Source organism: Phaseolus vulgaris, chromosome 9 (assembly GCF_000499845.2).
Source record: "Phaseolus vulgaris cultivar G19833 chromosome 9, P. vulgaris v2.0, whole genome shotgun sequence".
NCBI classification, from domain to species: Eukaryota; Viridiplantae; Streptophyta; class Magnoliopsida; order Fabales; family Fabaceae; genus Phaseolus; species Phaseolus vulgaris.
In genome coordinates this window covers 29,576,249-29,595,877 of record NC_023751.2, presented here as the reverse complement: position 1 = coordinate 29,595,877, position 19,629 = coordinate 29,576,249, and the positions used below count along the sequence as shown (strand labels likewise).

The 19,629-nt window shown below is 33.2% G+C and overlaps 1 protein-coding gene across 7 annotated transcripts; it reads left to right on the top strand.

Annotated features, from left to right (window-relative positions):
• Positions 1–82: 82 nt before the first annotated feature.
• Positions 83–18,167, top strand: LOC137820606 (uncharacterized). Of its 7 annotated transcripts, none has more exons than XR_011082660.1 (10): positions 83–491; positions 575–640; positions 745–787; positions 1,060–1,114; positions 1,368–1,416; positions 5,085–5,152; positions 5,342–5,450; positions 7,458–7,599; positions 8,117–8,178; positions 8,359–8,599. XR_011082660.1 is itself a non-coding variant. In XM_068624769.1 (9 exons), the coding sequence occupies exons 1-8, from the start codon at positions 318–320 to the stop codon at positions 7,569–7,571; spliced, it is 678 nt and encodes a 225-aa protein (XP_068480870.1). In that variant the 5' UTR covers positions 203–317; the 3' UTR covers positions 7,572–7,599; positions 17,976–18,167. The 7 variants fall into 7 exon arrangements, 2 of the variants coding, with proteins under 2 accessions (XP_068480870.1, XP_068480869.1); XR_011082659.1 differs by having other exon boundaries at positions 7,869–8,178; XR_011082658.1 differs by lacking the exon at positions 8,359–8,599 and adding an exon at positions 10,542–10,572 and having other exon boundaries at positions 203–491.
• Positions 18,168–19,629: the final 1,462 nt, after the last annotated feature.

Here is a 19,629-nt window from a genome sequence, read left to right as displayed (position 1 = left end):
ATGTTTATGATTTTAGGATGTTTAGCCTTTTTACATTATTTCTAATGCATATATACGCTTACAGATATCTATATATGGAATTATAGTCTATGCTTACGGATATCTGTAACTCACAATGTTGTCTATGGATATTTAAATCCAGAGCTGAATTTTTTTTTCACTTTATTAAGGGTGTTATGGTAATTTCTCACACGGACATGGTGGATCCTAGTAAAAACTGATATGTAGGAAGAATCTGCCTACATAAACCTTCTCTCAGTCACCACTTTTCCTTCTTCAATTCGATTCAAAATTTCAAGTTGCAGAGATCCTCTTCAATGGATTCCCGAAAAGCCGCAATGGTTGAAACGTCACCCTCAATATCAGTTTCCGAGGCTTTTATAGTCAATGCGTTGTGCGTCCTGGCCCTGGCCTTCGCAGTTTGGGCTTCCAACACTGTCTTCTCCATCGACCTCGTTTCTCATCCTTCTCTCACACTCTTCTTCATATCGGTACCTTCAATTCATTTTTTTTTAACTTTCACTTGATTTTTTCTTTTTTCCTTTCGCATTTCTCATTTTACGGCGTCGTTTAGATTGCAGAGCTCCCTATCGTTATCCTTCTATACAGTCGTTATCGACAAAATCGCCAACAGTGCACGGTAATTTGTGCTCCTTAATTTCTCAGAACCCTAGCAGTTAACAATTTCTGGGGATATTCTAAGTTTTTTGTTTTCTGTTTTCATATGATTTCTATTCTTTGCAGTACCTGAGAGCTGTTGCAAGAGGTGTTCTTGGAATTCCTGTAGGTGAGTACAAACTTCGTTTTTTTTTTTATATATTTCTTATTTTACTATTCTAATGATTAATGATGCATTTTTCAACTCACAGTCTCTTAAATTAAGCACACTCGAATAAGAATGTAAATGTTCAATAAATCTCTATATTTACTTCAGTCCTTACACATACAAGTGATTTGCTGATTAGACTTTTGGCGTCTTAGCCTAATCTAATTTTTTTGTAATAAATCTTCTTGATGAAAATTTGTTTTTATTCATTCTAATGTTCTTTTATTCTGCAGGGACATTATTGAATTTTTTAGGAGCTGTAGCTTTGGGGGCGCCTGTTAAATTTCAGTATGTGAAAGTTGTTATTTCAGAGTACAGTGTTTTCTTTTTTCCCCAAAATAACTCTCCACATGGAGGTCGCAGTTGATGAGAAAAAGGATTAATTGTAACTACTATGTTCCTTTAAAGCAAGACAAATTGTGTTTTCTTTAATTTTTTGCCTCTTCTGTTATGTAAATAAACATGAGTTTTCATTTTTTATTTTGAAGATAGCTACAAATAACTCGAGCATGTTTTGACTTTGCAATTTTACTTGGGATAGGTATCTTCCCAAGACTATAAATTGGGCTCTCATGATGTCAGTGTTCACGGTAAGTGACTATTTCATTTCTGTTCTCTAGCATACTATTACAACTTGTTGGAGATTGTTTTAGTGTTTCCTATTGAGCTTGTGACAAGTAACCGAACATTCATGGGACTCAGTCTTTAAAACTAGCCATTAAGGAAGAACCAAAAACTTAAATAATCAAACATATCATACTACTCAATATAAGAGTTAGACACTCCATAGTATCAAAGTTCCTATCAACTTGTCTCATATTACTCTGCCCTTTTTGATTCTTGATACTTTGCATTTTGTCTGGATATTCTTTTCTCTTTTACTATTTGAAAAAAACCACCATTTATAAAATCTTCACCTAATTAGTTATTACTACTATAAGATAATTAAAATCAGATGGTTTCCAATTCATGTCTGTTTGAGAACTTCTTACTTGTTTGCTCGTTAGGCATTAACTTAATATTTTAAGAGGTACAAAAAAACCCCATCCATTTGCCAGATGCTTCTTGTTGTCCTTGATCATGTACAACATACATTTAAGGCAACTGTAGAAGGTCCAGATTGTAGCCCTTGTTCCTTTTGTTTCTCCTAATTATAAATCATCTCACCTTAGATAAGAATGAAAGCTAGCCAGCATATGTTGAAAATAAAAGTCAGTGAGTTTTATCTCTATGACCTTCAGACTTGCAATGTAAATTCAAAGTTCAAACTGTTAGGAACCAAAAACAGAAATCCTAACACAATATCATTTCTTTTCTGTTACAAAACAGTGAGTGAAAGGAATTGTATTTCTTCACAACACTTACAGCAATCAAAACAACGGTGTATTCAAAATTACCCCCAAAAGGAACACTCTCCTTTTCACTATGGAAAAACCAGATTCAAAATTGTTAGAAAACAAAAGCTAAAAGACCAAATTACAGCTGAGAGGATTTTGTTGCCAAACCACACAACTAGCTACCTGGTTACAACTAATTACAATTTAACCCCTCTTTTCGTTCTATAATAGACCTGTAAGGTTGTTTACACTGCTTTTCGGTCCTGTCATCATTCCTAACAATACACCCTTCTTCTAAAACAAATTGTCTTCAATGTTGAATTCTGGAAACTGAATAATGAAATCTGAAAGATCTTCTCAAGTAGCTTCCTCTGCAGGTTTATTTTGCCATGCACTAACACTTGATGAATTACCTCTCCATTTTTATCTACTGTTTGATTATCTAATGTCCAAGAGGCTGAAAAATGTTGAGTTTGTTGAGAAACATGGTAAACAAGATGTATACGGGCTTGTTCTGGTAGTTGAAGCTTGAATGAGACTAATCCAATTTGTTGTAGAAACAAGTAGGGTCCATAATATTTTTCTCGTAGGGTCTTGTAATACCTTGCAATTCTATGTCTTCATCCCTCCTAGAAAGAACATCTGGCACTTTGTTAGAAGCTCCTACTTTGTACACAATTTCAAACTCATGTCAATAATTTGGCAAACCAATTCTGCTGATTCTGTGTTGTAATCCTCTGCTCCAACAAACATCTCAAACTCTTTTGATGAATAAAAACAATAAATATCTGCCCCATCAAATATGGTCTCCAATGTTGAATTGTCAAAACAAGAGCCATCAACTCTTTTTCATGGATATATTTAGAGAGAAGATTCAATAGGCCTTTTTTAAATAAGCAATTCGGCTTTTTGTCTTGAGTAAGGACAACCCCCACTTCCTTGCTTGAAGCATCGCACTGTATTGAGAAAGGTCTTGAAAAATCTGGTAATGCTAAAATTGGGACTGTAGTGACAACTTGCTGCAGCAACTTGAAAGCCCCCAAACTCTCTTTTGTCCCATTAAACTTTCCTTTTTTCAACATCAGTTAAAGGATGTGTTATGTGGTCATATTTACTTGCAAACCTTCTATAATATCTTTTCAACACTAAGAATCCACTCAGCTCTCAGATTCTTGGGAAGCTGTTGTAAAATTGCCTCAATCTTTTGTAGATCCATAGCCATGTCCTCTTTAGATATGATATGACCAAGATACCTCACCTTTGAATTACCAAAACTGCACTTCTTTTGATTTGTGAAGAAAGATTGATCTAGCAACCTAGCCAAAACCTGTCTCACATGTTGCTCCACCTATGATTTGTTGCAAATCAAAATTTCACTAAAAAAACCAACACACCATCTAAGAAAAGGTTTTAGCATAATATTCATAGCTTACTAGATATTCATAATGCCCTTGGTGTGTTTTGAATGTTGCTTTTTTGGAATATCCAGCTTATGCATCTTTATTTGGTGATAACCTGCCTTCAAATCTACTTTAGAAAAATAGGTAGCTCCATTTAACTCATCCAACAACTTTTCTTTGACAGGAACAGGGAATTTATCCAGAATATTAGTTTTTTTTTAAAAACCTGTAATCAACACAGAACCTCCAACTCTCATCCTTCTTTTTAATTGAAATAACTGGACTAAAATAGAGACTGTTACTTCGTCTAATAAACCAAGCCTCTACCATTGTCTCTAGATCTCTTCACCAAAGCCTCTGAAAAACCCTTCCAAGGGAGATTCTTGTTTTTCAGTGTCAATACTGAAACCAGCATACATCATTGCCTTCCATGCCGATCAAGACCAACTTTAACCATTTTGTAAGTCTGATTTTTGCATATAGAAAACAAAATTGTACTCGTGCTAGCCATTCTAAGGGAGCTCCATCCTCAAAAGTAGGTAATTTTACAAACATTGATGAATAGTACTTGTGTAAGAATCCTCCTTAGAATTGTTCTTAATCAACTCTAGAGATTAAACGACATGGCATTGTAAAGATGCAAGGTACTTGAGATGTGCATCTATTCTTCTTGACTTGTGAGAGATTGTTTGTTGCTTTGAGCTTTTAATAGCTTCATCTATTCTTTACTTTAGTGTCTAGCATATCATGCATCTACTTTTGCTAGATACGTCTATTTTTTCAACAATGTTTGGTGCTTTCGTTCTTCTAAGCTTCGTCAAAGGCAATTGCTTCAATAAGACATTTCATGTCTTTTGTATACTTGTCCTGTAATACTTGCTTCTGTTGGTTATATCCTCTATTGGAGCAGTATGTCTGCCGATGACATGGTCGTCTAGTCTAGATGTAGGCGTTTAGCGCTTCTTAGTTTGACGCATTAGTGTAACTTTTTTGTCCTCCTCTTCTGATTTGCTTGAAGCTTGACTTGCATCTTGTCAACAACTTGTGTTTTGTTCATGATCTAATATTGTCTTTTGCTTTCGTCTAATACTTGTTTCATATTATTTAGCATATATTTGAAGAGCCAAAAGTATCTTGCTTGTTATGATCAAACTTGGGTGCCAATGCAAAACTATGAGATTAAGACATGTGTCGTACAATAACCCAACTTGTCTTTGCCTTAACAGTTACAACTAACTTCCATTCAACCCCTATTTTCCATTTTCCTTTTATAATAGAGCTATAAGGTCTTCCCCACTTCTTTTTGGTTACCATTCCTAACACAAACCATTTTCAATTATTATGACCCACTAGATTTATATTTTCAAGTTTTGATATTAGTTTTCAATGGTTACTTATTAGTCCTCTTCCTTTTCCTTGAATGAATTGCAAGTTTACAACTTTTGTTGAGATGAACATTTTTTAAATCATGGTCCCATGTTTATGTGCACTTTTATAAATTTACATATGATTCTATTGCAGACAGTTCCAGCATCATGTGTTCTTGGTTCATCATGGGCTGACTGGAGACGTATATTTGCTCAAACAAAGTAGGTTTCTTCTAGCTTATCATTTCTTATTCATAACATGTTTGTTCATATGAAGTTTCTTTATTGGGATTTTGAATATAGTTAATGTTGTATGTTGAACTACTTTTTTGATAATGTTTGGTCTATTTATTTGGGTCGTTCAATTAGTTACTTTTAGTTACATTATTGTTATTCTTGTAATATCTTTAGGCCTAAAGGATCTATAGAGTACTTGATTTGTTTACCGGCTCATGGAGCACTTATTGGGGCTTGGTTTGGGGCTTGGCCAATGCCACTTGATTGGGAGAGGCCATGGCAGGTAATTAATTTCCTTTTCGTAGTCTTTTGTCTTTAAATTCATTGATCATTTTGTTGAGCAAATAAGAAAACCAATTTTGACCAAATTCATGTTATTTCACAAGCCTTTGTACAATTTCACCACTTATTATTATTATTAGCATAAGTATTTTATCTAGTGTGTATTTTTTTATTTTACATTGACTAAATATATGATTCAATTATAATATATAAGTTAGTGTAAACCTCACATTGTAAGTCAGTTCGTGAGGTTGAGTTGAATTTAAAGTCCATTTTCTAAGATGGTATCAGAGTCTATACTAGTAGAGTGTCTATCCATGGGAGAACTTGCTTAATCAGCATCATAATATCTAGAGATTTGGGTATTATCTTTATCTTCATAAAGTAGACCTTGTCTTGGAGCTTTGAGGTACCTAGAATAGGGATGATAACATTAATGATCAATACAAGGATTTTGCGTGAACTAACTTACAACATGTACTACATACAAAATACAAATCTGGTTTAGGTAAATTATTTTTCCAACTAGTCTTCTATATCTTTCTAGATAAGAGAAAGCTTCTCCCTGTTTTGCGATTAATTTCTGATTTGGATCCGTAGTTTACAATTAATCACACATGTCTCTTTTAAGATGTCCAGAGCATATTTTCTTTGAGAAATTACAACACCTTTCTTTGATTAGGCTACTTCAATGCCTAAAAATTATTTGATACTTCCAAGATCCTTAGTCTAAAAATGCTTGCATAGGTGTTCCTTTAACTAAGATATTATAGCAGCATTATTCCTTGTAATGACTATATCATCAACATACACTATTAAGTACCCACATTTATTAGGGGAGGTATGACAATAGAAAACATAATGATCTGCCTCACTGTGTTTCAACACAAAGGTTTGAGCAATGTGGCCGAACTTTACAAACCAGACTAGAATTCCCTAAGCAACAAACCCAAGAGGTTGCTCCATGTAGACCTTGTTTTTTAGATTACCATGCAGAAAAACATTCTTAGTATCTAATTGTTGAAAAGGCCAATGATGAATGACTGTTATGGCAAAGAAAAGTTTAATAGTAGTGATTTTAGCCACCGCAAAAAAAGTATCACTGTAGTTGAGTCCATAAATATAGGTATATCTTTTGGCCACCAATGGAGCTTTAAGGCAATCAACTTCACCATTAGGTCCAACTTTAATGGTATAGACCCAATGATAGCCTTCTTCTCGGATGGAAGAGGAACTAACTCCCATATACCATTATGTTGCTGCATTTCAACAAGGCTTGTCGCCATTTAGGATGCAGTGGACAACGGTGGACGACAGTAAAACATAGTGGAGTGACTGGACCCAATGAGACGAACCAATCTAGGTGTTCATTGTACAACAAGAGCGGAGAATGATGGAGGATGACAATGGACAATCACAAAACAAGCAGAGTGGAATCAACCTTCTCTGATACCAACTTGAGATGAATACTTAATAGAAAATGAATTAGAGAGCTTCATTCCCCTCTCTAAGGTTCTCATTTTTATAATGACACTGGTAGTTCAATACAATGAATGAAAAAAAACGAAAAAGATAAGAAAGGTCATATCCAGAAACTAGGTACAACACAAAACACAACAACTTTTCAAATTTAAGATGACCTATTCTAACATTGTTGTAGTGTGAAAGTCATTGAGATGCTGACTCTTGTGAACGATGTTATGGTAGGAATTTGGGTATTATGGAATGTCTATGTTCCATGCAAGTAATATGATATGTTCATCACAATATTTAAGTTTTTGGTTTATTCCCATAATAGTTAGCTTTTGAAGGTGATTCTCTGAGTGCTTAGTTCTTATCATTTATCTTTTTTAAGGATACCATGATTATTCACCAAACCAAAACCTGTAAGATTGTTATCGTTGTATAAATTATTGAATACTGGTCTAATTGATTTTCAAATGATATAGTTAATTTGGTTTGTTGTTGTTTTGTAGCATTAAGTTATATATTTCATCTTACTTTGTAGGAATGGCCAATTTCTGTTAGCTATGGAACCATAGTCGGGTACCTGGTGGCATTGGTTGCGTCATTGGGCTTTATTCTTGCTTGTTTTAGGTCACAACATATCAAAAGTGAATAAAATGCTGAGTATCTGATTATTGTAATTGGTAAGTTACTGTACTAACGTATAATTTTTATTTGTTTTACTTTGTTGAAATCATAGGCATAAGGTAGAAAAGAAGGAAAGAAAAAATAAGACTGCTAATAATATTTTGGGAATGTGATTGATATCATATGGAACATTGATACTTTGAGAATTAACATACTATGAGTATCCTATGTTAATACTCATGGATATTTCATAGTGAATATCGAATATGTTATGCATAAACGTATTATGTCAAATCTTAATAGTGTTTTTATGTTTTGCTGCCAGTGATAGAGATGTCAAAGCATAATCTCTTGATGGCCTAGACCCGAAAGTTGACATCTTTAGGATGAAATGAGATCCATATTATTCCTCTTTGGGCATTTTTTTGTACCCCCATAAATTTTAAAATTCCAAGTTTGCCCTTGTGGTATTAAATGACAACAGATACGGATTATGGGTTTTGCTGTTGTATTGTTGTGGTTCTTGAGTATTTTTACACACAATTGTTTGTGGTGGTGATGCTTGAGGTGTAGAGTGGATATTGGCACAAGATTGTGGTGAAGTGAAGATAGTGAAGCAAGCGAACTTCGGATAGGTAAGTTACTTTTTTCGTTTTGAAGTTTTTCTCTGGTTTACGATTTTGAATTTGACTCCCAGATTGTGTAATATAGAGATTTTTTTGATTGTACAGTCTCGAATGTTATATACAAAAGAATTTTGACTTTCGGATTATACATTCCTAAAGTCCAAATGTACCTTTATGAAACTTGTGTAGGTAAAAAAGCAGCATGGTTGTTCCATACCGACTGACATTTTGTGGTCTACTTATTGGTATTTAGAGGCTAAATTATGGTTATTATTTTATATTAGTCCAATACAAGTATTTGCTCAACTTTAGGAGTTACACATACAGATAGTTTTGCAGATGATTGACTTGTATATTATATATTGTTTGGATTGTGTTAATTATTTGACTTGGGCAAATTTGCATTAATAACTGATTGTGATTTGAGCCATATTTCTTTTCAATAAGTTTGTACAAAGTGAAAAAATAAGTAAATTGACAAAATAATGAACAATTGCATGAAGTAATCAAAGGATGATTGTCAAATTAATTGAAATAATTTAATTAAAAAGTATTCAAAGTTCAGTAACAAGTTTCCTAAACTTAATACCGCAAAAATGTGAGTACATAAATATAACAAACTAGTTACTCAGTCCATATCGCCCTCCTCTGTACAACAAGTGGTCTACTATGAACTAGCCCATTTTACCGTCCACGCGTTGTGCGTCCTCCACCTGGCATTAGTAGTTTAGGTTGCCAATATTGTCTTCTCCATTGATCTCGTTTCTGATCATTCTGACCCTCTCATGTCAGTACCTTCAATTCATTTTTTAAATTTTTTTGTTGATTTTTCTTTTTTTCTTTCCCATTTTCTCATTTTTAAGGTGTTGTTTAGTTTGCACGGTAATTTGTGCTCCTTAATTTCTTAGAACCCGAGCACTTCTACCTTTTCTGGGGATATTCTAAGTTTGTCTTCTGTTTTCGTGTGACTTCTATTCTTTACTGTACCTGAGAGCTGTTAGAAGAGGTATTCTAGGAGTTCCTATAGGTGAGTCCTAACTTCAATTTTTTTTCTTTTTTATACTTTTTTTATTTTACTACCTTAATGATTAATGATGCATTTTTCCATTAGGTTTAGTGTAGTAAGTTGTTAAATATCAGGATCAAGATTTATCAATTCTAACAACCAACTTACAAACATTACTAAGTCTCTGAGAGGATCTAGAATTCATTTATATGTTCTAAGTTTGGTATATATGCTTTAACTGGAGGGGTAGTGTTAAAATTATGGTTGTTATTGTATTTACAACTTTCATAAAGCTACTTTTTGGGTGTATGTACTCAGTGTAAGGGTGAGTGTTATATGATACCATTTTTTCTTTGTAATGCGTTCTTCCTTTTTTTTCATATAAATAAAATATACATCATCGAGGTTTGGACTCACTGATTTTTCATTAGATTCAAGTATCCATTCCTCTCAAATTTTTTCATCAAAGCCTTTGAAAAACTCTTCTGGAGTTTTTAGCGCCAATACTGAAACCAGCCTACAACATTGCCTTCCATGCCGATCAAGACCAACTTTAACCATTTTGTATGTCTGGTTTGTTGCATATAAAAATAATTCTACTCTTGCACTGCATCTTCCCGCACCTCCATCACTTCTTTAGTCACTCCTATACTAAAACTGATTTTACTACTGTACCCTTCAATAAATAATATTAACAAATAAAAACTAAACCTAAACTTTACTTTAACTTATCCTTTCACTTTCCACACTTTTCACTTTTTGAAACATTGCCTCGGCGTCCACCTCCACCTCCAAAGCTCTCCTCAATAACTCTCTTCCAAACACTCTCCCCCAAGCATTCACCACACTTATCCTTTTCATTCACCTCAGAGGTTAGTTTTTTTTTTATCAACAAAGAATATCAAAGGTTAGTAATTTTATTTGTTTGAATTTGTAATTCTTTTTAATTTGAATTTGGTGGTATTGCTTTAAATCGAATCACCTAATCCGTATTTTTCTTTGTTTAATTAGGTTTTTGATTACGTAATCCGGTGGGTGTCTAATTAGGTTTGGGATTACGTAATCCGATATGTTGTTTTCTTAAATACGTTTTGAATTACATAATCCACTATTGTTAGTTTGTTAAATAGGTTATGGATTACATAATTTGGTAGTTTTGTTGTTTAATTAGGTTTCGAATTACGTAATCTGATATTTTTGTTATTTTAAATAGGTTTTGGATTAGGTAATTTGGAAGAACCTTTTTTATATTATGTGGCATAGTTCAACTTGATTATTATGTTATCCTCTATCTTATATGTAAATAATTGAAATTCACATGGTGTTGTGAATAAATATGGCTAAAACAAAAGGTGTTGAATCTCAGGGTCATCATCGCACAAGGTCGACGACATCATTTCATTAGAAGAGACCGAGATGATGTTGACGAAAAGATTGGTGTTGATGCTCATATTGATAATGAGCTACAATTAGGATTATGTGATGATGAGCAAGTGGACTAGGGAGAAGGGTTTCCTGGAGGACCTTCTAATATGTTGTTGCTGTTAAGCTTTGGGATGGTGAGGTAAGAACGAAAAAACCTTCAATTAAATTGTCTTTGTTAATTGTTCTTTAAATTGATTTAGTTATATTGAATATATACAAATTTTATATTAGGATGCGGAGAAAACTTAAATTGGTATCACAGTAGAAAATTATGTAAATTTAGGATGCCTCATGTTCATATTGAGCTTCTTGTACAAAATTATGGATTGTTTAGTTTGTGTAATCTAAGTTATAAGGTGGAGAACAAGGGGTTAATTTTAGCCTTTGTCGAGAGGTGGCATGGGGAGACGAACTCCTTCCACCTTCCCAGAGGTGAGATAATCATCAAACTTGATGATATTCATCTCTTTAAAACCTCCCCATTTTGGGTCAATTTTCTACATATGTGTCCTTAGAGTACCACAGAGCTGCGGCAATTTTAATTAAGTTACTAGGGATGGAAGAAGGTTATGGGAAGGTTGAGATGAGGCAGTGCCGAGGTGCCCACGTACGATTGAGTTAGCTTCGAGATATATGAGGATTGTTGCGCTCATGAGGCTTGAGAGTGTGTTGTCAGAGCTTACTTGTTACATTTCGTTGGATGTCCTATTTTTGCAGTAAAAGTGCCACTTTTGTATCGGTTTCGTACTTGCTGCTATTCAACAATCTACGTATGTGCGATGGATACGCATGAGGAGTAACAACACTAACACATCTATATGAGCAGTTGGAGGATGCATGTTATTTTAAGACGAAGAAGTTGGACAGTTATGCGACATTGGTTTATGTACGAAACCATACAAATAATTAACAATCACATGTTAGATTCCATAATCTTGTATTAAATATTTTATATTTTATAATTAATATTATTGAATTACGCAAGCATGAATTTATGAGTACTTTTGTGACATTGGAAGAAGGGATATTAATCCCTCATATGACAAGGTACACTTGCGGGCAGCACGATACATCGTTGTCATCATATTTGTGTTGTTAGTGATGTGCGGTGCAATTTGATGAACTAACCGATGATGACGTTATGAATTAATCAATGCCCATGATTGTTATGAATATTCACTTACCACTCACAACCTATCCACCGGTAGGGACCTCTAAATATCTTCTACCCGTTGATGATCACCTAATAATGTCGCATATTCTTCACATCACTGAGATATTTCTTTGTATAAATCCATTCGGACAAAGTGACCATGACTCTTCACCCATCCCCAACAATGAACAATAGCACAAAACCCACAATGTTCATCAACTTTGATATCTATTACGTCCAAAATATAAGGGTGACATTCGGATGAAATTGATCAAGCATAAGAACTACATTCGTGTTGTTGTCACCTTAACCTTTCCCTTAGGGGTCTTCAAAGATGATGAGCTATCGTGTACAAAATAGATGCGATCTACATGCTCAAAATATAAAGGGGTGTGTTTTGTAGATCGCTGAAATTTGTTTGCTCGACTCTTTTGAGATCCTTTTGTCTTAATTGCACTAAGTAACACATTGTAGTCATGTCCGGGTAGATAATTTCACGCAACTTGTCTTTAATTGTCGCTTTGCCACAAATATAAACTTCTTTGAACCAGAATAGAATGACATCCCATTCTTGTTGAATTGACAATTCAGATGTTAAATCACATTTAGATAAATCTGAAAAACTCAGGTTGATCCACATAACATTAACTTTATTAAGTGGAATGACACCCATAGCATATTTGACTAACTCACAAGTACATGGTAATCTGTGAGTTCGTCTAAGTACACATCCACAATGTTCACTATCAAAACCCACAACATTGACCTGAACAAACTCTTGAGCAATGCGAATCTATGCATGTTTCGATACAAAGTCAACAAACATTTTATACAACTTCACATTGAATGTGTATCCTATGACACGTAGACTCATATGAAAAGATGTCTTGATTTCGTTATGTTGAAGTATAATGTGTTTTATAGCATCCTGACACGAGCACATGTCTCATGTTATTATGAAATACTCATTTCAAAGGTCAATGAGTCGATTCAACCATATATAAGTATAAAACATAAAACAATTAACATTATACACATTTTAAACAAAGTAAAAACATATTTTGATATATTTGTTTGATGTTGTATTTCCCAAATGCATTAACGAATTTGTCCAACACTTCACAAACTTTTCTTTGTGTGGAATAATTCATGTTCTCTTCACATATTCAACAAGTAATGACCACGGTAACAAATAGTTTCAAAAAATTTAACATACCCATCAAATTTAGCAATCTTTGTACAATCAATGACAATCCTCCACGAATTCATCACAACTTCTCAAGCCTTGATAGAATCTATCAACATTTTACACTTTGTTTTGACATTCTTATTGATGTGAAACCGACAAAAAAGATTTGTTGGTTTAGGAAACACAATATTGATGACATTCATCAAAGCAAGATCTCTATCACAAACAATGACTTATAACTTAAAATATGACTTATGGATTATCCACTCCGGCATTCATCAAAGCAAGATTTCTATCACAAACGTTGACTTATAACTTAAAATATGACTTATGGATTATCCAATTCGACATTCACTTTTTCTCTTAAAATATGCCTTACAGATTACTCAATCCGGAAGCCATTTTTTACTTGACAAATGCTTTACGGATTACCTAATCCGGAAGGTATTTTGTAGTTATCAAATGAGTTATGAATTACACAATCCAAAACATAAATTGAATGTTGTTTTTAATTTGTATAATTGTGTGAATTTATGAAAATTAAAATAAAATGAAAATTTATGTTTTTATTTATGAATGTGAAAGTATGGACATGGAAGTTGGATTTATTACAAAAAGATCTAATGAAGTAGAAATGATGTGTGGTATGGAAGAATTAATGAATTTTGTGCATTAACATGAATTGGTTGAAGGAGACTATGGTACCCATTTTACAGCAGATGAGGTGAATAACATTTCATTTCATTTCATTCATGTTTATTACATTATAATTTGAAGAACTGATTTTGTAATATTGTTAGAATAATTTTGTGTAAGTGTTTCCTTTGCGAGAAGACTTACTTGAATGGGTTTGTAAAGTTGGTTATGGACTTAGTTTTTGTTATTGTCATTATTAAGTATGACACAACAAATGGAAAGCAAGATAGAAATACATATTTCTTGTTAGGTTGTGAAAGGGGGGGAGGTAGGTACAAAAAGTACACTAGAGTACGTGTCATGAGTATTCCAAAAAGTACACTATAATTGTTTGGAGGTTACCATAACTGGTACTCGAAAATGTCATTGTCCCTTCAAATTGAGGTAAACCTATTGGAAAGGGTCAAGAGTAGGTACTTACGGTAATATGTGGTACTCATAATCATGATTTGTATGATACATTAATTGGTCATCTATATGCATACACATTAAAAGCGAATGAACATTCTATATTTGTTGATATGACTAAAAGCATGGTTAAGCCGAATAATATACTATGTACTGCGAAGAAGAATAACGAGGATAATATAACAACAATAACATAGGTATACAATGCGAGATACTTGTTGAACTGAATTACAACAATTAATGATGTTCTTAGATCATGACAACTATCTTCACTAGAGTACGTGTCATGAGTCTTCCAATGTTGTTAGTGATATTTTTTGAACACATCCTGATGTTGTGAAACTTTTGAATAAATTTAACTTTGTATTCTTAATGGATATGACTTACAAAATGAACAAACGTTGACTACCTTTGCTTGAAATTGTTGGTGTGACTTGAACATGTTTGTCCTTCACAGTTGGTTTTGCATTCTTATCTAGCGAGAAAGAAAAGAACTTCATATGGGCACTACAAAAATTTAGATGGTCACTTTTGACATTGCATGTGCGACCTAAAGTGATTGTTTGTGATAGAGATCTTGCTTTGATAAAGGTCATAAATATTGTGTTTCCTAAACCAACAAATATTCGGTTGGTTTCACATCAATAAGAATATCAAAGCAAAGTGTAAAATGTTAGTAGATTCTATAGAGGCTTGACAAGTTGTGATGGTTTCGTGGAGTATTGTCATTGACTGTATAGAGATTGCTACATTTAATGAGTTTTGTTAAAATTTTTGAAACTATTTGTTCACCGTGGCCATTATTTGTTGAATATGTGAATAACACATGGATTATTCTGCATAAAGAAAAGTTTGAGAAGTGTTGGACAAATTCGTTAATGTATTTGAGAAATACAACATCAAATAAGTATATCAAAATTTGTTTTTACTTTGTTTAAAACATGCATAACGTCTAATTGTTTTATATTTTATACTTATACAAAGTTCAATAAGCTCATTGGTCTTTGAAACGAGTATTACAAAATATTATGAGAGACATGTGATCGTGTCAGGATGCTATAAAATACGTTATTATACTTCAACATAACGAAATTAAGACATCATTTCATATGAGTATGCATGTCATAGGACACACATTTTATGTGAAGTTATATAAAATGTTGGTTGACTTCGTATCGAAACATACTTTGATTCACATTGTTCAAGAGTTTGATCGGGTCAATGTTGTGAGTTTTGATACGGAACGTTTTGGATGTGTACTTAGACAAACTCACAGATTACCATGTGCTTGTGAGTTAACTATATATGTTATGAGTGTCATTCCATTTAATGAAGTTCATGTTATGTGAACCAGATTGGGTTTTTCAGATTTATCTGAATGTGATTCATCATCTGAGTTGTCAATTCAACAAGAATGTGATGTCATTCTATCCCAGTTCAAACATGTTGATATTTGTAGCAAAGTGAAAATTAAAAATGTTGCGTGAAATTGCCTACCCCGACATGACAACAATAAGTGCACCACTTAGTGTAGTTAAGACAAAAGGATCCTAAAAGAGTTAAACAAATAAATTTCAAAGGTCTACAAAACACATTTTCATATTTTGAGCATGTAGATCGCATTCATTTGGTACATACTAGCTCATCATATTTGGTACACCAATGCAGTTTCCATGCTTAATCAATTTCATCTGAAATGTCATCCTTATATTTTGAATATAATAGATGTCAAAGATGATAGACATTGTGGGTTTCATGCTATTGCCTCATTGTTGGGGATGGGTAAAGAGTCATGGTCACTCGTCAAAATAGATTCATTCAAATAAATATTTCAGTAGCGTGAATAATACGTGACAATGTTAGGTGGTCATCAACTGGTAAAAGAGGTCCCTACTGGTGCATGGGATGTCAGTGTTAAGTGAATAATCATAAGAGTCATTTGCATTGATTAATTCATAATGTCATCATGTGTTACTTCATCCAATTGAACCCGCACATCACTAACAACACAAATCTGATGGGCAATGATGTATCATGCTCCTCGCGGGTGTATCTCGTCATTTGAGGGATTAATATCCCTTCTTCCCATGCCCGAGAAGTGCTCATAAATCCATGCCTGCATAATTCGTTCATATTAATTATAAAATATTTAATACATCATTATGATATGTAACATGTGATTGCTAATTATTTGTATGGTTTCGTACCTGAACCAGTGTCACATAACTGTCTAATTGCTTCATGTTAAAATAACATGCATCCCACAACTGCTTATATAGATGTGTCAGTGCCGCTGTTCTCCATGCGTATCCATCGCACATATGTAGATTGTTGAATAACAACAAGTACAAAACAAATACAGAAGTGACACTTTTATATGCAAAAATAGTGCATCCAACCAGATGAAACAAGAAAGCCCTAATAGCACACTTCCAAGCCTTATGAGCACGACAATCCTCATATATATCTCAAAGTCGGCTCAATCATACGTGGGTGCCTCGACATAGTCTCATCTCAGCCTTCCCACAACCCTCCCCCACCCTTAGTAACTCATTTAAAATTGTCGTAGTTCCGTTGTATTCTAAGGGCATGTATGTAGGGAATTGACCCAAAATGAGGAGGTGTAAAAGAGATGACACATGATCAAGTGTGATGATCATCTCACTTGTGGGAAGGTGGAAGGAGTTCGTCTCCCCATGCCATCTCTCGACAAAGGCTGAAATCAACCCCTTATCCCCCACCTCATAACTTATATTGCACAAACTAAACTATCCAGAATTTTGTACAAGAAGCTCAATATCGGCACAAGGCATCCTAAATTTACGTAATTTTCTACCGTGGGATACCAATTTAAGTACTCCTCGATCCTAATACAAAATTTGTATATACTCAATATAATTAAATCAATTTAAACAACAATTAACAAAGACAATTTAATTGAAGGTTTTTCCGTTCTTACCTCACCATCCTAGAGTTTAATAGCAACATGGTCAACAAAATTTACTAGCAATGACATATTACAAGGTCCTCCAGGAAACCCTTTTCCCTGGTCCACTTCCTCATAATCACGTAATCCTTGTTGTAGCTCATTATCAATATGAGCATCAACATCAATCCTTTCATCGACATCACCTCGGTCTCTTCTACGGACTGATGTCGTCAGCCTTATGTGATCATGACCCAAAGATCCAACACCTTTTATTTTAGCCATATATGTCCATAACACCACATGAATTTTAATTATTTACAAATAAGAGAAGAGATAACACCATGCCACATAATATAAAAAAGATTATTTCGGATTACCTAATCCAAAACCCCAAAAAAAAAACCACTTCCGAATTACGTAATCTGATATTTTTGTTTTTTTAAATAGGTTATGAATTACGTAATTCAGAACCTAATTAAACAACAAAACTAACATATTACGTAATCGAGAACCTATTTAACAAACTAACAATATCGAATTACGTAATCGAGAACCTATTTAAAAAAATAAATCTATTGGATTACTTAATTTGAAACTTAATTAAACATTCACCGAATTATGTAATCCAGAACCTATTTAACAAACTAACACTGTCAGATTACGTAATCTGAAGCTTAATTAAACAAGAAAAATATCGGATTAGGGGATCTGGTTTAAAACAATACCACCAAATTCAAATTAAAAAGTGTTACAAATAAAACTACTAACCTATGTGGTGGATGAAGAGGGCAAGTGTGGTGTATGATGCTTCATGGGAGAGTGTTTGGAACAAAGCTTTGAAGGTGGGTGTCATTGCTGCTGGGAGGCAATGTTTCATAAATTGAAAAGTGAAAAGTTAGGTTAAAGTAAAAATTAGATTTACTTTTTTTTATTGTTTTAATATTATTTACTAAAAAGTATAGTAGTAAAATTAATTTTAGTGTGGTAAAATTAATTTTAGTACGGGGAGGCTGAAGAAGTGATGGAGGTGATGGAGGTGCAAGAAGAAGCAGTCATTCCCCTCCTCCATTTTCTATTTTTATGGCGGTGGATATATTTTCTAAGATGACACATTTTATTTCATGTCATAAAGTAGATCATGCATGTTTAATTGCTAATTTTTTTTTTTTTAAGTAGTAAGACTTTATGGGCACCTAAAGAGCATTGTTTCAGATAAAGATGCAAAGTTTTTCGGTCACTTTTGGACGACTTTGTATGGTAAGCTTGGTATTAAACCCTTATTTTCTATTATTTGTCACCCATAACCTCTTCCTCGTATTTCCTATAATTGGGTGGTAAATTTGACGCCTACAGAATTACCTCTTCATAACTTCATGATATTTAATTATGCTTTGAAAAGAAAGCACAAATTAAAAATAGGGTTGAAAAATATGCTAAGTTAGCTAATAACAGAAGAAGGAAAATGACTTTTGAACATGGTGGTTGAGTTTGGATTTATTTGAGAAAAAAAATAAGATTTTCATATAGTTGTAGAAAATGTTTTTTTTTTCTTTCAAATAATTAGTTTGAATACAAAACTAGCTCTTAAAAACAAAGGCCTTGATTGGCAAATGATATGCACCAACCAAACAAGTATTAGACTCTTTATTCTGTGCAAGGGCCTTTTGTTCAGAGGTTCATGCACCAACCAAACAAGTCTTTATTCATTAGCTAGTCTATATATAAGCATGAGTCTTTTTCATTTGTAACATAACTTATGAGTGAATTCTCCCCACTGTTTTGAGCTCGTATGATTCCTCTTTTCATGAAACTTATCATGAGTTTTCAAAATTTACAAAATTTAAGTGGTGATTTTTCTTTTCCACTTATCTTTCTCTTAGACGGCGGTCTTCATCTCTTCTTTTCCATCTTTTGTATTTTGTTGTTCTTGAGTTGTTCTAATTGTACTTACATTATTATATCATAGATTGGACCATATAAATCATGAATCAATTATTTCTATTCACTTTTATTGATTGAATTGGTTGTTCTTGGATTCTATTGTATAAACTTGATTGAATCTGATAAATGAAGAATATGTTGAGTTGCTAAGAGATTATAACCGATATTTGAATAAAGGGTGTCAAAAGTACTCAAAGTTGTCTTTCTTATTTTGGTTGTATTATATAAAATGTATGTGGTATGAGTAGCAAGTTTATGATGATTTTAAAGTTATTAACTAAGATAATCTTTAAAAGGATGATAGGATCTTGATAAAATCAAGAGATGTTGGAAAAGAAATCCATAGAAGAATAAGCTGAAATGAATTAAGGAAATAGCATGAAGAACATTTCACCTTCGAAAGGGACTTCCAAAAGATAAGTGCAAATAGATTAGTCACTTGAAAAAGTTTTCTAAGATAAGAACTAAAGCAAGAGTAAAACACTCTCAAAGTTGTATCACAAAAGTGAAATCTTTAAAAATGATTTACAAGAGGTGCTTAACTCTTATTTAAAGACATATGCCACAACCAAGGAACGAAAAAGGAATTATCTAAAGCGTTTAAAAGAAAGAAAAATTATGTGTAATCATAATACTACTTAAGTTTTACTAATTATATGTTTAACATTTAATTAACTCGGAATCTAGTTTAATATATAAGTTATTTTTTGAAA

Coding starts and splice junctions, on each gene's coding strand:
- LOC137820606 (XM_068624769.1), top strand. CDS start 318: ATGGATTCCCGAAAAGCCGCAATGGTTGAAACGTCACCCTCAATATCA. Junction 492..574: donor TCACACTCTTCTTCATATCG/GTACCTTCAATT, acceptor GGCGTCGTTTAG/ATTGCAGAGCTCCCTATCGT. Junction 641..744: donor AAAATCGCCAACAGTGCACG/GTAATTTGTGCT, acceptor TATTCTTTGCAG/TACCTGAGAGCTGTTGCAAG.